The sequence below is a fragment of the Xenopus laevis genome, chromosome 1L (genome assembly GCF_017654675.1).
Source record: "Xenopus laevis strain J_2021 chromosome 1L, Xenopus_laevis_v10.1, whole genome shotgun sequence".
NCBI classification, from domain to species: Eukaryota; Metazoa; Chordata; class Amphibia; order Anura; family Pipidae; genus Xenopus; species Xenopus laevis.
The window spans coordinates 29,153,880-29,174,179 of record NC_054371.1 but is presented as its reverse complement, the minus strand read 5'-3'; the positions used below and the strand labels follow the sequence as shown (position 1 = coordinate 29,174,179).

Sequence of the window (20,300 nt, the reverse complement as noted above, 5' to 3'; positions counted from 1 at the left end):
TCTTCAGAAAGGCAACAAACCACTTTTTGTGAGAAAAGCTGCAAGTCTGGCACCAGCTTTAATCAAAATCCAGCTATAGTTCGTTACTCTGGGAAAACCCTTGCCGGGGCCCCATATAAGGACACAAAAGCAAACAAACTGCCTGGCAGTGTTATCATGGAACTACTACAGTCCAGATAAGAACCTGGGGGTTCCAAGAGTAAAAATGCTGTGCCCAGTAAAGTAGTTTGTGTGTTGATACTAATGGAGCTTCACCTTATCAATTACACAGTGTTACCCTTATGTGGCTTAACTAGAGGTTACTGGGCCCCACAACAAATTCAAGTTTGGGCTCCAGACATTGTAAAGGTGACCGGTTCTACCCAGATATATTGCAGTTACCCTTTAATTAGGGCTTTGCTATGCCCTCCTACTACTGCACTACACTCCTGGACCCCTCCACAACCGTAGGGTCTGCTCCTTCTGTAGTTTCTCCCTACTTATCCTTTTTTGCACAGGTTTGGCCAAACTTAAAAAATAATCCTTTTTAAATATCAAAGGGGACGTAAACACAAAAATACAAATTAAGAAAGTGTCCAATACACAAACACGGGGAGGCACATTTCGAATTCATGCAAGTTTGTAAAAACTCCACTAAATTCGAAATTCGACCAATTGAAATACAATTAAAAACAAATAATTTTTTTTTTAAAGTGAATTAAATTGACCCAAAGACTCAAATCGAATTTGAATCGCATTTGATTAGAATTTTAAAAACTCTGTCAGGAAGGCTGCAAACAACTCCAAATTGATCCCTGGATGTCTCCCGTTGACTTAAACAGCAATTCGGCAGGTTTTAGGTGGCGAATAGTCGAATTCGATTTCTTAAAGGGCCAGAGTATAAAATGTCAAAAATCTAATTAGAATTTTTCGAAAAACTCTAATTTGAATAACTCCCTAGTCCGATTTGACAGTTTTGACCATAAAAATACTCAAATATGAATTGCGAATTTTTAATTCGGCACTTGATAAATCTGCCCCATAATGTTAAAAGCACTGAAGCTGTGTAACACGTATATTCTAAAGATGCTGAAAATGACAATTTCTTTCCTCGAGCAAAATGTTATTTTTGGGTTGACATGCCAATGCAGAGAGCACATATGACAGTATGAATAAACTGAGGCTACACATGTGATGTTGCATTGGTGCGGAAGGGGAGGATGCCTATTGAGTATCAAACACAAGAGCTCGCTGTGTGTGCCAAAACATACAAAAGACACAAGATGCTTAGTCACCGCAGAAAGGGGAAGCGTCTAAATCTGAAACACGTGTCCAACATTCCATTCGCTCCCTTTCCAGCACTGCAGTAGAGCACACAAGAGCCACTGTCTTGCCTTGTTTTGATTCTTACATGGTTTCAAAAGCGCAGTGAGAGGGGAGTTATTATTGCACACAAAGGCTGGCTTTCTTGTTTTCTCAGAAAGAAATGTACATATATACACACACCCGGCCAACCAACGGCATGTAAATGTTAGCTGGCTTTATGAATCCATACCACTCATCAACAGTAGCAGCAGCGAGCAAGACAAAGGCCCTTAGGGGGGACGCTGGAGGCTGCAGAGATGATGGAGGCCACTCAGTCCGATTCCTTGTAGAACAAGCAGTCGCTGTTAAGCAAAGTCCTTCAAGGTCAGCCTCAAGCACCGGCAGCAATTCAGAGTCACAGACAAAGGGACATGGTCACATTGTGAGGCAATTGGACACGGAGATTAGACCGGCGTGCCAATTTAAAATGAACAAGGACAAATAAAGAGTTAACCCTGTGTGTTTTGGTTGAGCAGTAAGAACAGGGAGAGTAGAGATAAGAATTAACTTCTCATGTTTCCAAGCTAACCAGTTAACATTTAAAAATGTCCATCTGGGTCAGAGTCAGGCAAAGATTGTCTCAAGCACCATTTGTACACATAATGCTAATGCACTCATGAATACACTTATGACTTATTGATCTCATTTACACAAATAAAACACAAAAGCCACGTCACAGTCCAAGCCCTAAATGAAAGAAGGCACTGTAGCAGATTTTAATTTCCATGTAAATGGCAAATAGCAGCGGCGGTCCGGTCACCCCATGATAAACTGGGCACTATTGTTGCCGGTTCCTCTAGAAACATTATTCTGCCCCGCGGCACTGTGAGTTAGCACGGCACTGGAAAGCTGTGGAATTCAGCCTTCATACAACCCTGCCATTGTGTCGACACAGACCAAATTCAGACATCGGCAGCCCAACAAAAAAACACATGCAACAACCAAAAAGTTTAACCGGATATGGAGATTTTTGCATTTTATGGTGGGTATCTGAACAGCACTGACTTGTGTAATGGAGACAAAGTCAAGAAAGTGGTGCCCTACCAATATCAGGGCAACAGTAACTTGCTGGGGAAGGGAAGGGCATGGGGCCAAACACTCAGTTGAGGGCTGAGCTGTACAAATCGGGACAGTCTGGCAGAAAACGGGACAGTTGGGAGGTATGGTATGTTGCTCTTAACCCCCATCACAAAATGGCCAGCCTAGAAGCCATGGGTTACTGCTGTATCACATGTTGTTTGACTAATCAGTTACTCCTAGAAATATTTTATGCCTTTATCTGAGATTTTCAACATTATACCCTGCACCAGCTCCTTCTTAGTAAGGGTTGGCCTCTGTTTAGGATGTGCTTGAGATTAATTTCGGAATTTACTGCACTGAGCTCCCTTGTTCAGAAAGGATTGAAAGGGTTGCTGTCTAATGGAAGCATACAGAGGCGTATCAATAATTATTTTCATGGTTCCCCTAGCAGTTATAAAGGAGTTACTGGCTCTCCTTGCAGTTTCAGCCCTGAATAAGGTGCCATTGTTCTCAAACCAAGGTCTGTTTCAAGATGTCATTAGGTGTAGAGCCAGCTAAAAATGGACAGCCATGGCATTATCCAGGCGATCTGCAGCAAACAACCATCTTTTTCTCAAAACCTACACGAGCATAAGTATCCCTGTATGCTGAACACAATACAGCAGGAAAGTATCAGCGTTTAATGGGCCTTTAGGGAAATATAAAAACAATAATCCCTTTCTGGCATGGGCTAAATGTCATATCTTGTGTCCTTGTTTATGCTTTTCCTTTTTGTCACTCTCCTCTTCAGCCGCGGAACATCCCACAATATATATGAAAGGCCTTTGTATAACATCACCCCTCCTTCTCTGTAAGGCACATGTCCTAGAATAACACTGTCACCACTCTGAGAACACTGAAGGTTTAGCAAACCCAACAAAAACACGGCACTTAAATAAATGTACTCACCCTTGAGGGGATCGTGTTCGGCTCTCATTATTTCAATGAGGGAATTTTCCAGTGAGTGCATATTCAAGCTGTCATACATTCGGCTGCGATCCTAAAGGAGAAACAATACACAATGCGCAGTTAGTCACTGCAGGTAAGCGCCACTGACGCTTTTAGGTTAGTGATGTGGACGGCAGGTGTTCATGGCTGTGTAATCCCTAAACAGGATATACACGCTACTTTATGTGAAAAGGATATTTATTATAGAAAATAAAAAATAGATTTCGGCAGAAGCAGAACCTGTGGGACCATACAGATAGGGAATTCGGCTTGGAGGAGCATATTAAAATGGCCTGATGATGGCTGTAATGAAGGGTTGCCACCTGTCCGGTTTTGACCCAAACAGCCCAGTATTTTGAAGGGCTGCCCGGATCAAAACTGCCTGCCCGGTTTTCCAAATTAGGAAAACCGGGCAGGATTCCCTATGATTGACAAGGTGAGCCACCAAAAGCAGCACGACCCCCGCCCCCCTTGTCTGGTCTCCACCAGGCTAAAAGGTGGCAACCCTACTGTAATGTTGTTACATCCATTTCTGTGATGTTAAATGTTCATTTTAATATGCATTAGCAGCTAAGCACTGCGTGGAGTAATGAGAAAAAAGTTATGAACACAGAAAGGGGAAGTGAAGGGGGAGGCGCGAACATTGTGGAGAGAGCAGCCAGGAATAAAGCAGACTTCCATCCTGCAGTCTGGCATCTCAGTGTGCATTCTTCCAGTTCCGCAACACCCTGCACTGGGTTATCTAAATGGCCAGACATAAGGTGGCCATACAAAGAGCATTGCCCACATGGTATCTGACCAATCAACCAGTCAGCCAAGATGGCTACAGTACATGGGGCCATACACAAAAGAGCAGGAAGGGAAAGGGAGCTGCAGATGCTCATGTCTTTTTCAATTTGCCAATACACAATGCCCTGGCCAATGCGGTGCATCTACAGATTAAATATCAAGCCTGTCCGAACCACCTGATAACCATAGTACACGGATATTGATCGGGATTATCGGCCCTCCGTACTCTTTATTTAAAATGAAATGAGCAAATTTTATTCGTCAGCTTTTGAGAAGCCATGGGAATGATCTAAGGTTGACTATTTAAGGTTAGAAATGACCCTACCGCTTATATGCTAGTCACCAACAGGTCTGGACTGGGATTCAAAATAGGCCCTGGCATTTCAAGCAAACAAACAGCCCCACACCAGCCCACTTAAAGGTGTTGTTCACCTTTAAGTTTACGTTTAGTATTCTGTAGAGAGTGATATTCTGAGACAAATTGCAATTGGTTTTCATTTTTTATGATTTGTGGTTTTTGAGTCATTTAGCTTTTTATTCAGCAGCTCTCCAGTTTGCAATTTCAGCAATCTGCTAGTGTCCTAATTACCCTAGCAACCATACATGGATTTGAATAAGAGACCGGAATATGAATTGGAGCGGGCTTGGCTGGAAATAGGAGTAATAAAAAGCAATAACAATGCATTCGTAGCCTTACAGATCAGTTTTTAGATTGGGTCAGTGACCCTCATTGGAAAACTGGAAAGAGTCAGAAGAAAAGAAAATAGTGAAGACAAATTGAAAAGTTTCTTAGAATTAGTCATTCTAGACCTTTAAGTGACTGTGTATGGCATTTGCCAGAGGCCACAAATTGCCAGTCCAGGCCTGCACACCAACCAAAACAGGATTGCTAAATGGTCCCACTTCAGTTAAATCATATGAAAAGGAAAAACACTTTGTCAACCGAGCCCTGCTGCCATCCTATGGAACAACCCCAGCAACCATCTTGCCCTTGCACCGATACACACACCACCGACTGCCAACACACACCACTGACTGTCGGCACACAAAGAGCAGCAGTGATGGCAGCAAATAGAATTAGTTGGGTAAATAAATCCCTTGATGCAATTGTGTAGGCCTCAGATGGGAGATTTTTCCCACAACAGTTAATCAGATCAAGGAAGTCACCCAAATGTTCTCAATTAGCCCCCTACTGTGGCAGCCACATGAGAACTTGACAGCTGAGCCCTTCCTGGCTGCATTGCCCCAGCAAGACTTACTAGTGGCACCAAGAAGAACATGCCAATGGCTCAGTATATCTAGAAAGTCACAGGCCTATAAATGCATGCCAACTGGTCTATTTATATAATGCTGCACAATAAATCGACATAACAAATATATACATAGAATAAAAAATTAGTTCAAGCTGCTCAGCATTAATCACAAAAGGAAGGAAGTATCTGACCCACAGAGCTTACAATCAGTGCTGTCATGTAATGCTAATAGTGTCATAACAGGTAATAAAGGTAGCCACTTAAAGGGGACCCGTAACCCAAACAAAATAATCAAAATCCTATTTTATCACAGTAGTCAAGCAAAATTAACTTTAATTACACTATATAAAATATTTGAATCTTGCTTCCTTCATTCTGGGATTTCAAAATTATAGCAAGCAGACAGGAGCCATTTTGTGGACACTTATCAAGGCAAGCTTTGCATCATCTCAGAATCTTGTTTGTGCACCAGAATGGGGGAACCTGATGTCCACCCCCATGTCCTTGCTACACAATTAAATGGTTAAGAGAGAAAGGGAATGTGGGGAGAGCAGTGACATCTAGGAAGTGCTGAATGGAAAGTGAAAGTAACTGTCTGCCCTGCCTCTATGCCCATGGATCGACAGCTGAGATTTTTAAATGAGCTTACAACAGCTATGAACGCTTTAATAAAAAATAGAAATTAGATTTAATGTTTAATTTGAAAAGGACTTTTATTATACAGATTTTTGTGTCTGGGTGACAGGTCCACTTTAAGTAGTCGTAGAAATCAAGTGCAACTTTAAAGCCACAGTCTAGCTGCCAGTCTCCTGTGACAATTACAGAAATCACAGACAAATGAGGAACAGGCAAGTTACCCTTGGGAATTCATGTGCCATTTAAAGGTAATCAGCTCAGGTTATATTTAGAAAATTTTCCTTTAAGTGATTCATAACGCAAGCATTATAGTTTTTTTTTTTTTGTTTTTTTTTTAAATCCTGTTTTCCTCATTTTCGAAACCTTCAAAGTTCCTTCAGATCCAATTTTTAATACAGAATTCCGTACACGGGAATGTGAGACTGTGTTCTGTTCATAAAGTGACTGTATGGTGCATTTGGCACCATAAAGTGATAAGAACTTTGGGTACAAGACTAGACTGCCTTCTCCGACAACTATAACATGCATGCAGGAAAATACATTTTATAATATATTTGGAATAGAACTTTATTTAATTTAAATTCTGCTATTCGTTATTACTCCACCCCACAATACTAAAGGGAACTAATTAAACGCTGCAGATCATTCTGCAAACATCTCCATCTGTGTGGAAGCTGCCATACTACCAACCCTGCTGCTCAACATTTTACACATACATTTTAACACTTTCCAGACAACATCCATAGTGGAGTGGATGCATTTGACTTCAGCATAGGTAACAGCGATAGCTAAATGGGCTAGTCATTCCATATAACAATGGCTCTCTAGCAGTTGCTGAACTACAACTCATATACCCTTGCTTTCCTATCACTGGGGTTGCTGGGAGCTGGCATTTGTTTGCCAGTCATTCCAGATGTAGACTGATGACAGAACTAGGGCAGTTTGTATCTTGCAGTTAAAGCACAAGGCACAGCAAATGCCCACGTAGCAGTGCAGCCTGCAGGAGGGGTAAAGCATCAAGTGAGCCAAATCAACCAATTCACAAGAACAAGTCAAGGACGACATTGGCTCTGGAGGCAGTGTCACCAAATCCCCTCATATTGATTTAAGGCCTAAAATAGCACTGACTCAGCACCATTATGCAGCAGTGTCACCTTCTGCCACCTACCTGCTCAGTTTCCCCCTGCACCCTATCTAGGACACAGTAGAACACATCTGCGACACCTTCAGAGATGCCCGCTGGGTAACGAGGCACTAATAGGGGTATGGAGACGAACGGAAAAGTACTGATACAATTAAATCATGGCTTTAAATTTAGTTTATGGATGGGAGCCAAGACATCCGACACCCCGGCTCTCCTCTTTCTATTGCATTTTGTGACACATCAGCTGCCAGTGTCGGCCGGGGGCTTCTTAACCTTCACGGGTATATCAATTGGTGATAACATAACAGAAATGGTAATTTAATTTAAAGTACTTTTAGATTTTTAACAACCAGTAACAATGGTGTGTTCTGTTGTGTTTAGGGTTGCCACCTTTCCCCGCTGGTGGCTCCAGGTGAGGGGTGGAGCGATTATGTCACAGGGCAGGGCAGTAATATTGTGGGTGGGTTGATGACATTACGAAGACCAGTTGGTGAAGTCAGTGATGGAGCTGTGACGTGGTGATTGGCCATTCGCTGTGTCAATCTTAGGGAATTCTGCCCTGTTTTCCAAATCAGGAATAGTCCTCCCAAAAACAGGGCTATCCAGGTCATAACCAGACAGATGGCAATGATGTAAAGGTTGACCTCAAACCCACGGTGACCTGCGGGTTGGACTGATTTGGGTGACTATTGTGGATTAGGACTGGGTGTGGGTCAGACTGGGGAAGTACATTCCTCAACTGCTCATGAAAATTCCGTCTTGGAACCAGCGCTGTGCACTCAGGTAGTGTGCAGAGTGAGACGGGTACGGGTCCTACAATGGCACAATTTTGCAATTTAGGGTCGGGTGCAGGTTAAGGTTTCCCTGACCCACACACTTTTCCCTTGTATAATTTCCATGTCTTACTCACCTATGAGTAAGTGCCCCAGCAGGCACGAAACGCGTTAGGTCTTGCTCTTATGCCCTAATAAAAAATTTTAACAGATTGATTCATAATTATTGTTGGAGGTACTCGCATCTCTCTCTTGAAATGTTGTCTATGAAAGAATCTTACCAAACTGGAATATATATTTAAGTTAAAACTGCCCTTTTACATCTCATCTTGAACCACCATTTAGTGGTGGATGGTCTGTGTGCTGCCTCAGAGATTAGCTGACCAGAAATAACAGCTCTAACTGTAACAAAAGTGTGGAAGCAAAAGACACAGCTCTGTCTGTTAATTGGCTCATGTGACCTAACATGTATGGTTTATTTGGTGTGTTTGTGTGCACTGTGAATCAGACGATCCCAGGGGGTTGCCCTTATTTTTTTTAAAATGTCAATTTTCTATTTAGGATTACCCAATGGCACAACTAAAAAAGTATATTATGAAAATGGTTTATTAACATGAAGCAGGCTTTTACACATGAGCTGTTTTATGCAATATCTTTTTATAGAGACCTACATTGTTTGGGCGGCATAGTTTTCCTTTGACCAAAATACTACTTCTCTTTTAGCTGTAGAATTACAACTTCCTTCATACTGGCTACTACTAGAGGCACCATCTCTCCCTACTATACCTGCTATTCCACAGCCACACTCCCTTCCCAGAGACTATTATCCCACTGTTACTATAGGCACCATCTCTCCCTACTATACCTGCTATCCCACAGCCACACTCCCTTCCCAGAGACTATTATCCCACTGTTACTATAGTCACCATCTCTCCCTCCTATACCTGCTATCCCAGTCACACTCCCTTCCCAGAGACTATTATCCCACTGTTACTATAGGCATCATCTATCCCTACTATACCTGCTATCCCACAGTCACACTCCCTTCCCAGAGACTATTATCCCACTGTTACTATAGGCACCATCTCTCCCTACTATACCTGCTATCCCACAGTCACACTCCCTTCCCAGAGACTATTATCCCACTGTTACTATAGGCACCATCTCTCCCTACTATACCTGCTATCCCACAGTCACACTCCCTTCCCAGAGACTATTATCCCACTGTTACTATAGGCACCATCTCTCCCTACTATACCTGCTATCCCACAGTTACACTCCCTTCCCAGAGACTATTATCCCACTGTTACTATAGGCACCATCTCTCCCTACTATACCTGCTATCCCACAGTCACACTCCCTTCCCAGAGACTATTATCCCACTGTTACTATAGGCACCATCTCTCCTTACTATACCTGCTATCCCACAGTCACACTCCCTTCCCAGAGACTATTATCCCACTGTTACTATAGGCACCATCTCTCCCTACTATACCTGCTATCCCACAGTCACACTCCCTTCCCAGAGACTATTATCCCACTGTTACTATAGGCACCATCTCTCCCTACTATACCTGCTATCCCACAGTCACACTCCCTTTCCATAGTTAGTATTTAAGTTAGTTCTCACATGTGGTCTATTAATTTACAGAACTCATGGTCACTTGATGTACATCTAAATCACAGATGCTGGATATAAGGGGAAGTAACCAGTGCTGCCCTAACATTAAAGACTTTGTATATACTCTAACTGGAAACCATTTAAAGAAACTTTGCATGTTTTAAATAACTTTTGGGCCAGGGCATAACAATAGCCCCAGCCCACCATTTAAATATTGGAGGGGGGGGGGGAGTTAAATCTCCAATCTTGAGGAGTGAATTACAAATATACAGCAGCCAGCCACATATTTCCTCTTCTGCAAATAAAGCTTTTCAGCAGAAGCCTCCAGAGGCCTGGCCAGCCGGGTGCTATTTTACGAAAATGGTTTTACAGTTTAAAAAGGGCAGTAGACTTTTTTGCTCAGGGGTTAGAATGGGACAAAAAATTATCTGTGAGAAAAAGTATCTCGTTGTACTATCCGGAAAGAAAAATGAACACTGAGAATTTATTTTATTCAGTATTCCCCCTCTGGCACTAGTTTAGAAGCGAAGCTCTGTTTTGATCATTGAAGGGCGGGGGCAAATTCACTTGAAGTGGTATGCAACAGATCAGCTGAAAACACGGCTGTTCCTCAATGAACCCTGCCTGTGAATACCGTGGCCTTGTATGGGCAGGGAACGGGGCTCTGCACAAAAAAAGCCGGCAGCTAGCATACACCGCCCATTCCTTAGGTCTCTGCCCTGACACACGGATACACTATTCTAAGCACTATGCACCCACACCAAACACTTTTTCTCCCTTTAAGAGCACTTTTATGTTAGACGTCAACACACGCACAGCACTAAGGCCATAAACTACAATAGAAAAGGAAATGCATTGTGCCTACAGCTTTCATAGCTCACTGGTTCCCAGTTATAATGAGCCCAATAGCAGAATAATGTATTGATGAATGGGGAGGTGCATCAAGCAAAGTTGATGGATTTCAGTGAGAAAAGCAATATGGATGATTCTGTCCATTTAAGCAATGGGGGGGGGGGGGAGATCAGACTCACAAGCTCGTATCTACACGTCAGCTATACAACACATGCAGAATAGAAAAAAAACAACAACACGTGTTTATGTGAACATTTCCATCGCATGTAGGGTTGCCTAGAAATGATGGTTGATCCCAATGTTATTAATAGCGAAAAGAGATAAATATATAGGTAGGCCGGTATTTTTTTTCCAGAAAAGGTGGCAACCCTAAAATTCGCATGACCAGAGCAACAGCAACAACTGACCCTATCAAAGCAATCTCCAATATACATGATCTGGAATTGTGAAAGAGACTCTGTTGGAACGTGAGCTCCACTATTGTTCACTCCAGGGTTAAAATCAGTGCAATGGGTTCTACCAGAAGCTCAACCAACCTATTGTTCTTCTGCACTACCACATGGACAGAAGGGCAGAAAAAGATAAGAGAATTCATCTATAAACAGCTTTTAACAGGGAAAAAGGCTCCTGCATTTGTTGCTCAAGCATGAAATCAGCAGCACTCATCAGAGGTAGGTAGAACCAATTCAAATAAAACAAGCCAAGATCTAGAGTGAGGATTGTGGTTGCAATTTTTGTTTTCTTGAAATCAGCATATAGTAAAGTTGTGGTTTCCCCCATTTAACTACTAACAGAATGAATGGAACAGGTTTAGGCACTGCTAAAGCCAGACAAGCAAGGGAGGGAGGTGGAAGATCTTGCTTTCTGGTACCAGTGACAGCTGGACAAGCAAGGTCTGTTAGAACTCGTAGGAGCACAAAGGCTGGATGAACAGAGTATGCAAACCTAATGAAGGGCCAATAAAGCAGCCTTACAGCCTCAGGCATGAAAGGATAATTAATCGCTTTACATGGAACTGTGCTTGGGACTGGCCAGAAGTCAACTCAAAATAGCCCAGAGGTTGCTAATAGATATTGCTGCAAACCAAACATGAGGGCAATAAAGCTCAGATAGATCCCAGACCAGTATGGTAACGAGTTTGCTTTTTTTTATGCCAAAGAAAGGTCAATTAGCTCTCCAGCTGCCTTTAACTACAGCTGTCATCAGGCAGCCAAAATGTCAGGCCACCAAAAGTAGGCCTCTCAGCTGGTATCATCATGTATCTATTTAGTGTTTTACAATAATGTACCAAAAAAGGTTTATTAACCATCTATAAAGTGCCAACATATTACATAGGGATGGTAGGCGACACGACCCTGGACAATGAGAAGTATAAAGTTGCTTTTCAGCTCTGTGTCAACCAGTGGTACAAAGGCCCAAGCTGTACATGACGTTACAATGAAACTTAAACCACGGTGCACAGATTCATGTGGCGGCTTTAGAAGGACAGAAGGCCATACACAGGCTGACCGATGCAGTAGTCCAACCGATTGCCCTGTGGGTTTATGGCCACCTTTCTACTTTTCCAAAGTTCAGGCAAATTGCCGTAATAATGTGAACAGCAGGAAATGAAGAGGAGCCCCGGCACTGCAGCTTCTATACAATTCCTGATGGCCCATGAACAGTCATTTTTCATCATACCCAATAATCCTCCCATGGCCAGAAGGATCAGGCAGTATGGCCAAAATCCTGACCAGCATAATGAGCAAACCACACTGGGCATCAACTACTAAGTTAGAGAACAAAGAGACACCATACTGTATTGAACCATAAAGTGTAAAAAAAAGTTAATAACTTTGTTACATACCATTCTTACCTGTAAGGGTAAGAGAGTGTTGCTATTGTTGTCTGTTCTAAAAACGTTGTCTTCGATCCAAGATTTGGGAGTCAGCGATGGAGTGGAACGAGTGAACTTGGGTGGTGCAATGACGTTTCCAGAATAGGCCTTCTTTAGTGGGGAGATTTGGTTCATGGAGCCAGGCATTCCCATGTTGGCGGTACGGCGGTGATCTCTGGCATGTATTCCACCCCAGGACATGCTGCCAGTGTTCCAACCACTGCTTTGATGGCCGCCCCATGGAGACTGTTTAACAAGTGGCTGCAAGACAAACAAAGACGACATTGTCACAACTATAGCGACTGGGCTCACTGTTTCATGGCAACTAAGTTGATTGACTATGTACATCTGCTACTATACGCGTTACTTATGCTGTTACCACATAGACACCAGCTTTAGCCAGTCTACATCAGTTGGTACAGAGAAAGCAAAGACCTGGCTGGTAGCAGTAGCCAATAGAACTAGTTTTTATAAAACTCTTCTAGTTTACATGAGCAGTCTCAGAAACTAAAGGCATTGAAAATTTGTTAAACACAAATGTTCATTATGCAATGGGATCACTTTGGGAGAAATCTCAAAAAATACACTGCTTATAAGAAAACATAGTAGCTTGATTTTGCAAAATTTACAGATACAGATTTCATCCCAAAATACAACAAGGCAAAGCTTCCCCTGAATAGATTTGAATACCCATCCATGTAAGGGTTCTGACAGCTCTCAAAGAGCTTACTATCCTATAAACTGATGGTGCATTCTTTAGCAGCACAATTTATTGCACGGATTTGCCTTATTTACTTCTCAAAATGGTTTTATAGATTAGTTTATTGTAAAGATGGTATAAAGAGCAGTTACAGTCCCTTGTTGCTAAAGATTTGCTTCAGGTTGTTGAACGGCACTTGTGTCCTCAATTTTCAGTAGGTGACCACAGATTCTTAAAGGAGAAGCAAACCGCCAAACTAATGAAAACCCCCACAGCCCTCCCCGCACAGGTGTGAATACCTGTAAATGCCCCCAAGCCTTTAATTACCCCTCGATGCAGAGTCAGTGCAGTGGAGCTCACAGACGGTATCTTCTGGCGCTAAGTTAATCTTTGGGTCCCTTCGGCAATTTCCATGGTTTTCGGAGTATGTGCAGTTGTTTGGGACCAAGTTGCTACAACTGCGCATGCACCGCTTACTTACTGGAGACTCCAGAAGTGGTAAAAATATCCCCTGTGAGCTCTGCTGCGCTGACTCTGCATCGAGGGGTAATTAAAAAAACAAAAAAACTACTTTTTAAAATATGAATGTACGGTACATTAATAGTTACCTATAGATCATGCCGATTTATTGCTGAGAGGTTTGTATTTGTAAGTAATTGTTGGTTGAAGTTCCTAAACCTGACTGTTTTGCCAACCTGACTGTCCCATCAGCCTGCCAGTTAAAATTTCTAATAGTCAACTACAAGAGGTCCTCTGCACTCAACCCATTATCAATATATTTAAGACAGGGACATTTTGTGCATACTGCTACTAAAAAATTTCTAATACTAACTACTCCTACTGCACAAATATGGCAGCCCCCTCATGGGCGTTCACAGGAAGTCAGATGTGAAAGCATTGGGCAAATACTATATGGCAAAATTATAAGAAGCATACAAAGTAAGTTTTATGGTAGATGTAAAAAAAAAAAAAAAAAAAGGGTTACATTTCTGGTGTCAGTATCTCTTTAAAGACTTAGGGGCATTTACAGGTATTAACACCTGTGCGGGGGGGTGGGCAGGGAGTGGGGACTATGGAGTGTAGGGGATATCTTCTCCCTAAAGGGATCCTGTTATCGGAAAACATGTTTTTTTCAAAACGCATCAGTTAATAGTGCTACTCCAGCAGAATTCTGCACTGAAATCCATTTCTCAAAAGAGCAAACAGATTTTTTTTATATTCAATTTTGAAATCTGACACGGGGCTAGACATTTTGTCAATTTCCTAGCTGCCCCAGGTCATGTGACTTGTGCTTGCACTTCAGGAGAGAAATGCTTTCTGGCAGGCTGCTGTTTTGACAATATGTCTAGCCTCATGTCAGATTTCAAAATTAAATATAAAAAAATCTGTTTGCTCTTTTGAGAAATGGATTTCAGTGCAGAATTCTGCTGAAGCAGCGCTATTAACTGATTAATTTTGAGAAAAAAATGTTTCCCATGACAGTATCCCTTTAAGGTAGCCATAGACAATGTCATACGAAACAAATTTTCATAAGATATTCAGTGTGTGTGTATGGCGGAAGACTGATATCGGTAAAAGAACTGGATATCGGTCAACTCTACAATTGGCCAAGTCAGAGAGTTTACATTGCCCGAACAGTGGCCAGTGTTTACTGCTGAATTGTCAGATACAGGAAGAATTCTATTGTTTCTACCTGTATATCTGACAATTCAGCTCTAAATGTCTGTAATCAAAGCACAAGTTGGTAGCAGATCGTAATTATTACATGTATAGCCACCATTAGACTGAAATCAGGACTTTGACTGGGTGACTGCAGGACATTTCCTTTTTGTTTGGAATCATTGTCCTACTGAAACATGAATTTTCCCCCAAGATTCAGTTTATTGACAGACTAAAATGGGTACTCTTGCATTATTTCCAAGAAGCAGAACCCTTGCTCAATATGTGCACACACTTCACCCGATTCCCAGCTCATGTGCCTACTGCCAGTGCTGTTTTTGCCATAAGGACAGATAAAAAAAATCTTGGCTCTTCAAATTACGAAACGTCACTGCATACTGTGCATCATGGGTCTGGGGCACATGCTGAATATTCACACATATGCCAGCTTCATTTGGTAACACACAACCAGTGCAGAGTGAAGTACAATAGAAGAGGTGCACATATCAAGAAGTTATCAGAGTGGGTGATAAGTGCCGTTTAATGTCTAGAAATAGAATTATCCAAAAACAAAATATCATTGAAGAATTGAGAACTGGTCATGGGTTTGAATACCTTTGCTGGGACCTGCATAGAAATGAATGAATGTTACTATATTACAAATGTTGCTTTAATCTAGGCCACTAGTCTTCATTTAGGAAAAGATGAAAGCTGCCTTACTCATAATGAATTACACTGCAGAGAGCAATATTTTTATTTCAGAAATATATTAGCTATCACAAGAACAGTTTGGGATTGGATTACAAGGAATTAAAGGGCCACTATATGCTCATTTTTTTTTTTTTTTTTAAATGGTGGTTGAAAACGGCTCGAGGGAAGTAGATTAGTATACCTGCTTTAAAACCAAGCCTGAAACTATCCAATGCAGGTAGTATTTTTGTCATGGATTCAGAAAAGGAGGAAGGGGCTAGAGGTGAATCCTTAAAGCTTTCCTTTTCCATAAGGCATGTCAACACAATCTGTGGACATAATCCAACATGCATCACAAGATGGAATGGAAAAAAAAACAGTGGCAGGGTTCACTTACTGCACGACAGAAAGCAGCTCTACTGAACAATATTGTTTTTTTTGCCACAATCTGACGTCAGTGAACTCACTGGTAGCCAACAATGTCATTAGTGGCCCAGGAAGGACACGCGAACACGGGAAACGCTGTATTTGTCCAACAAAACTCCCTCATCTCAAACATGGGCGCGCAGGAGAAAAAGCATAAAGCTAGGACAACAATGCAACTAATCCTTCCAAATTATGTACACAGTCTAAGCAAATATAAGACATTTCCAGGTTTCATTAAAACTCAGTGTGGGGGTAGGAAAAATCAGACTTAAAAAACCCAAAAATATTCTTTAGAGTAAAAATAGATTAATGTGGATGGAGGCAGATTTAACCTACGGTACATATCCGCACAACGTTTTGGTGTACCAGTATGCAAATATGACTTGTATGCCTCTGAACCTGATAATACCAACTGATCTACAGACTTGATGGCCTGGACACAGGACCAAATGTGCAGTCATGGTCATAACTTAACGAGTAGACAAGTATGTTGCAATTATATAAGGGGGATTATGGCATGTGAGTCTAGAGACGATCACTAATGGCAAACCAATAGGCACCTTTCCTATCATTTCTAGCCAGTTGATCATGAAGAGATCTAGTCACACCAGTAGGCACCTTTGCCATAAATTTTAGTCCGTTGATAATGAAGATATGCAGAGAGGGATGGCTCACTGTACTAAATAAAGTCCTCCACTCCTACACAGGGTTTATGGAATAAACACAAAAAAAAAATAAGTATAGAAGAGCAATTTACTTTTAGCTTTTCTACAAGCTTGGGATGGCAAACACTGAGATTTTGGCATTTATCTATCCTCTGCATTACTGTGTTGCTCCAAGCATCATGCAAATATTAAAGGACAATGTCTCAAAGAGGAGCCTCGAGAAAATACTAAAGGAGCCACAGCACATTGTAAATTTCATCACAATAGCCTGCTAATAGGATTCTTTCACAAGCAAACACCAATGTTATTAAGTGCATTACTGTGAAAGATGCAGGACTGTCAATGGGCAAGAAATTAGATTCCAGAAGACAACCATAAGGGTAGGGGCACACTGGGCGATTCGGGGAGATTTAGTCGCCTGGCGACTAATCGCCTCGTCTTTGCGGCGACCAATCTCCCTGAACGCCTTCCCTCTGTCTTGTGCCAGTAAAATTAAAAATTGCTTGCGCTAAAAACACATGCACAGCGCTTCGTATTCCAAAATCGCCTGAAGTTTCCTCGTGAGGCAACTTCGGAAAACGAAGTGCTGCATGTGCTTTAGCACAGACGACTTTTCATTTTAGCCGGCGCAAGACAGAGGCAATGCGTCTGGGGAGATTGGTTGCCGCAAAGAGGAGGCGATTAGTCGCCAGGCGACTAAATCTTCCCGAATCGCCCAGTGTGCCTCTACCCTAAAAGAGGAATAGATAGTCAACCAGCAGGGACTTGTGCAGCTCAATTAAATACTTCCCAGAGAAGCATATCTTTTTTTTTTCTAACCCACAAATCAGCAGCTTGGTGTGACATATCTTTTATACAATGTAGGCAAGTTACATAGGGCTGCAATTAGCAAAAATCTGGATAACAGACAATATAATATAGCACCCATTGTCTAGAAACAGAAAAGATTTTAGCCCCGACTATATGATATGGGTCTTTCTTATGGACAGTGCAGGTTGGTAGCTGTGAATGTTCACCCATGTGTGTTATCACCCTAAGGCCAATTTCACATGTAGCCCTCTAATTAATTTGAACCCCATTGAGGGTTCATTTATTACAGAACAGCTGCCTCTGCAATGCCCTGCTGCATAGTAAAAGTTGGGTAATGCTGCCCAGAGCTTGGGTCCACCTGGTACTGAATGACGGATGCTGTCCAAGCAGAACCTCAACACTTTCTTTTATCCATTCATGGAATTTCTACCAAAGACTATATGGATTAGATACAACTGTATTGCAAATGAATGAATACCAAATTAAGGCTGTACTTGGGTCCAAGTGACCCATTTTCCATTCGGTATTCGCTCTGAATCATATAGATTCCAATTATTTAATGACTGCAAATCCATCCTTTATGTATTAGATCAGAGGCCTAAGTTTCAACTGTTTGGTGACTGTCCCCTGATTTGGATACCAATGTGTTCTGCCAAATCATGGAGCCAATCATCTGGCTGTAGAGTAGAGACTAGAACTTGTAGGCCCATGTAGACCCATTGGGAAAAGACTGCATAACCCTGAAACTAGGGATGTGCCGAATTCAGGATTCTGTTCAGGGTTTGGGCCGGATTCAGATTTGGTCAAATCATATCCAAATTTGCATATGCAAATAAGGCATAGAAAGGAAAATCACTTAACTTTTTGCAACAAAATAAAGAAATAAAAAATGTTTTGCCCCACTTGTTCACTTCCCATCCCTAATTTGTATATGCAAATTAGGATTTGGTTCGGTATTTAGCCGAATCTTTCATGAAGCATTCGGGGATTTGGCCAAATCCCAAAAAGTGGATTCGGTGCATCCCTACCCGAGACAGCCCTCATTTATATCAAGCCCTTAGTATAGTGAACAAAATAAAAGAAAAACAATTGTAGATTGACCTTTTAAGGTCTCCATCAGAAATATACACCAGGAAATTAAAAATAATATTATAGTGGCCCTTTCATTATGTCCAGCCTTTTACTTATAAGCATTCTATAACAAGACCATGGCTGGCTTGGCACAAGGCAACTCTGTCAGCTTTCATCTCATCTGAGGAGGGGCAGCACCTACTGGCACAATCTGCAAGGGCAAGATATGTCATTGGTTTTCAGCTGTAATGGAAAACAACATGGATCTTTATAATTCTAGGCAGCTTCACACCAAACCTCACTCCCACATCAGTCCTGCTAGAAAATAACATGTCTCTGTATTGAATTGAGTCAGCCAAAGAGGATATGCAAAATGGAACAAGGCTGGCATGGTCAGGGATGTAGAACAGGATCTAGGCACAAGGAAATCACAAAGCTCAACCAATTTGACTGTCAAATCTCAAACCGAAAGTAGACAAACCAGCTGAGCTCAAAACAAGGTGCTATGACTTGAGACCTCTGCCTGTAAATTTTACTGCTTTAACAGAAAAGAAAGTTATTATTTTTCTTCCGGTGCTTCTCTTGGATATAAACAAGACAAGCCGACATGGGGGGGGGGGGTTATTTATCAAAGTCTGAATGACAAAACCCCAAATTTTTTGTGGAAAAAAATACTAAATTTTTTTTTTGTGATTGATTATATATAGTACAGAAGATATGTTGATCTGCGCTGGGTTTCATGAATTAATCTGAAGATTTTGTTGTTTTCGGGCAAAAATCTGAAAAAAAATCAGTTTTCACACTGAAAATCCAAAAAATTCTAACCTTTATTAGAAAAAAGACGAATTTTTAACAAATTTTTCAGGTTTTTTCCCCGCACAGGAAATTTTTGTGAAAAGGTTTTGATAAATAAGGGGGAAAAACCCGTGTGGATTTGGTCAGAGTCGTTTTCAGAAAATAATGAGATAAATTTGGACTTTGATAAAGAGGCCTCCCCATGTTGAGTTGATAGATGAGCCTGGCATTGCATCATGGGAACCAAAAAGCATCTCCCACAAAGCACTCCTCAAAATTTACATGCCATAACTTGTCATTGTAACAGTTTAGGGGTAACTCTTCTTCCCAAGCATTCCTCAAATGCCCAATCCAAAATAATTGCCTAAATTAAGTACCATAGCAAGTTAGGCGTATGGTCACTCCAGTGCACATTTATTTTCAGCAGAGCCAGTAGAACAGGCTTGTTAGGGTAGTGTGTAGGCATCAGAAAGAAACAGTTAATAGAAACGTTACACAGGTTCGAACACATTTTTGGCATGCACCGACCTCTTTGTGGAAAAAGTGAAATCAAAAAGGTTTGTTGCCCAAGGCACAGGGAAGTGTAAGTGACCTAGGCAAGGTCACAGGGAGCAAACTCAGCCCTCCCTATTGACAATCACGAGACCTAACCACTAAGCTTGTTTTGTTAAAGAGCCAAGAAAAGCAACTCATGAGGAAACACATAAAATCTTAAGTTTTCTAAGATTAACAGCGAAACACACAGCGACACTTACTTTATATTCAGGCCCTCTCCTCTACATCTTCCAGTATAACTGCCTGGCTGCTAGGGTAAATTGGACCTTAGCAACCAGACAAGAATTAAAAACAAACGATTGCAAACTTAAAGTACCAGTGGTCTCAGAATACCACTGTGTACATCATTCTAAAAGTTCATTAAACTACCCCTTTATACACACATCGTGCAGCCATCTTGCTTCATTTTGTTTTTCTCAACAAGCAAATTCAGCTTTTCATGTAATACAATCTACTGGGTTTAGCAATCTGTATCCTTGGGTTAACACCTGCTGGTTATTTGTATTTTAAGGGATCGGCTGTGACATAGGAGGATAACATAAATCCTGAAGCTCATCATATGACAAGGCCCCAAGCCAACGCACACACAGGGCTCACAATTAAGGCAGTGTGCAAAACATGTGATGCACAATAA

The 20,300-nt window shown here is 41.6% G+C and overlaps 1 protein-coding gene across 4 annotated transcripts in view; it reads right to left on the bottom strand.

Moving 5' to 3' along the window:
• LOC108698041 (cytoplasmic polyadenylation element-binding protein 2) overlaps window positions 1–20,300 on the bottom strand; it is a 59,592-nt gene that overhangs the window by 32,522 nt on the left and 6,770 nt on the right. For 2 of the 4 annotated variants that reach the window (XM_018228774.2, XM_018228787.2), the window contains exons 2-3: window positions 12,266–12,556; window positions 3,313–3,403 (exon numbers count right to left, since the gene is read on the bottom strand). In XM_018228774.2, coding sequence (XP_018084263.1) covers window positions 3,313–3,403; window positions 12,266–12,556 — 382 coding nt within the window. The remainder of the gene's footprint in view (window positions 1–3,312; window positions 3,404–12,265; window positions 12,557–20,300) is intronic. The other 2 variants (XM_018228780.2, XM_018228790.2) reach the window with 1 other exon arrangement.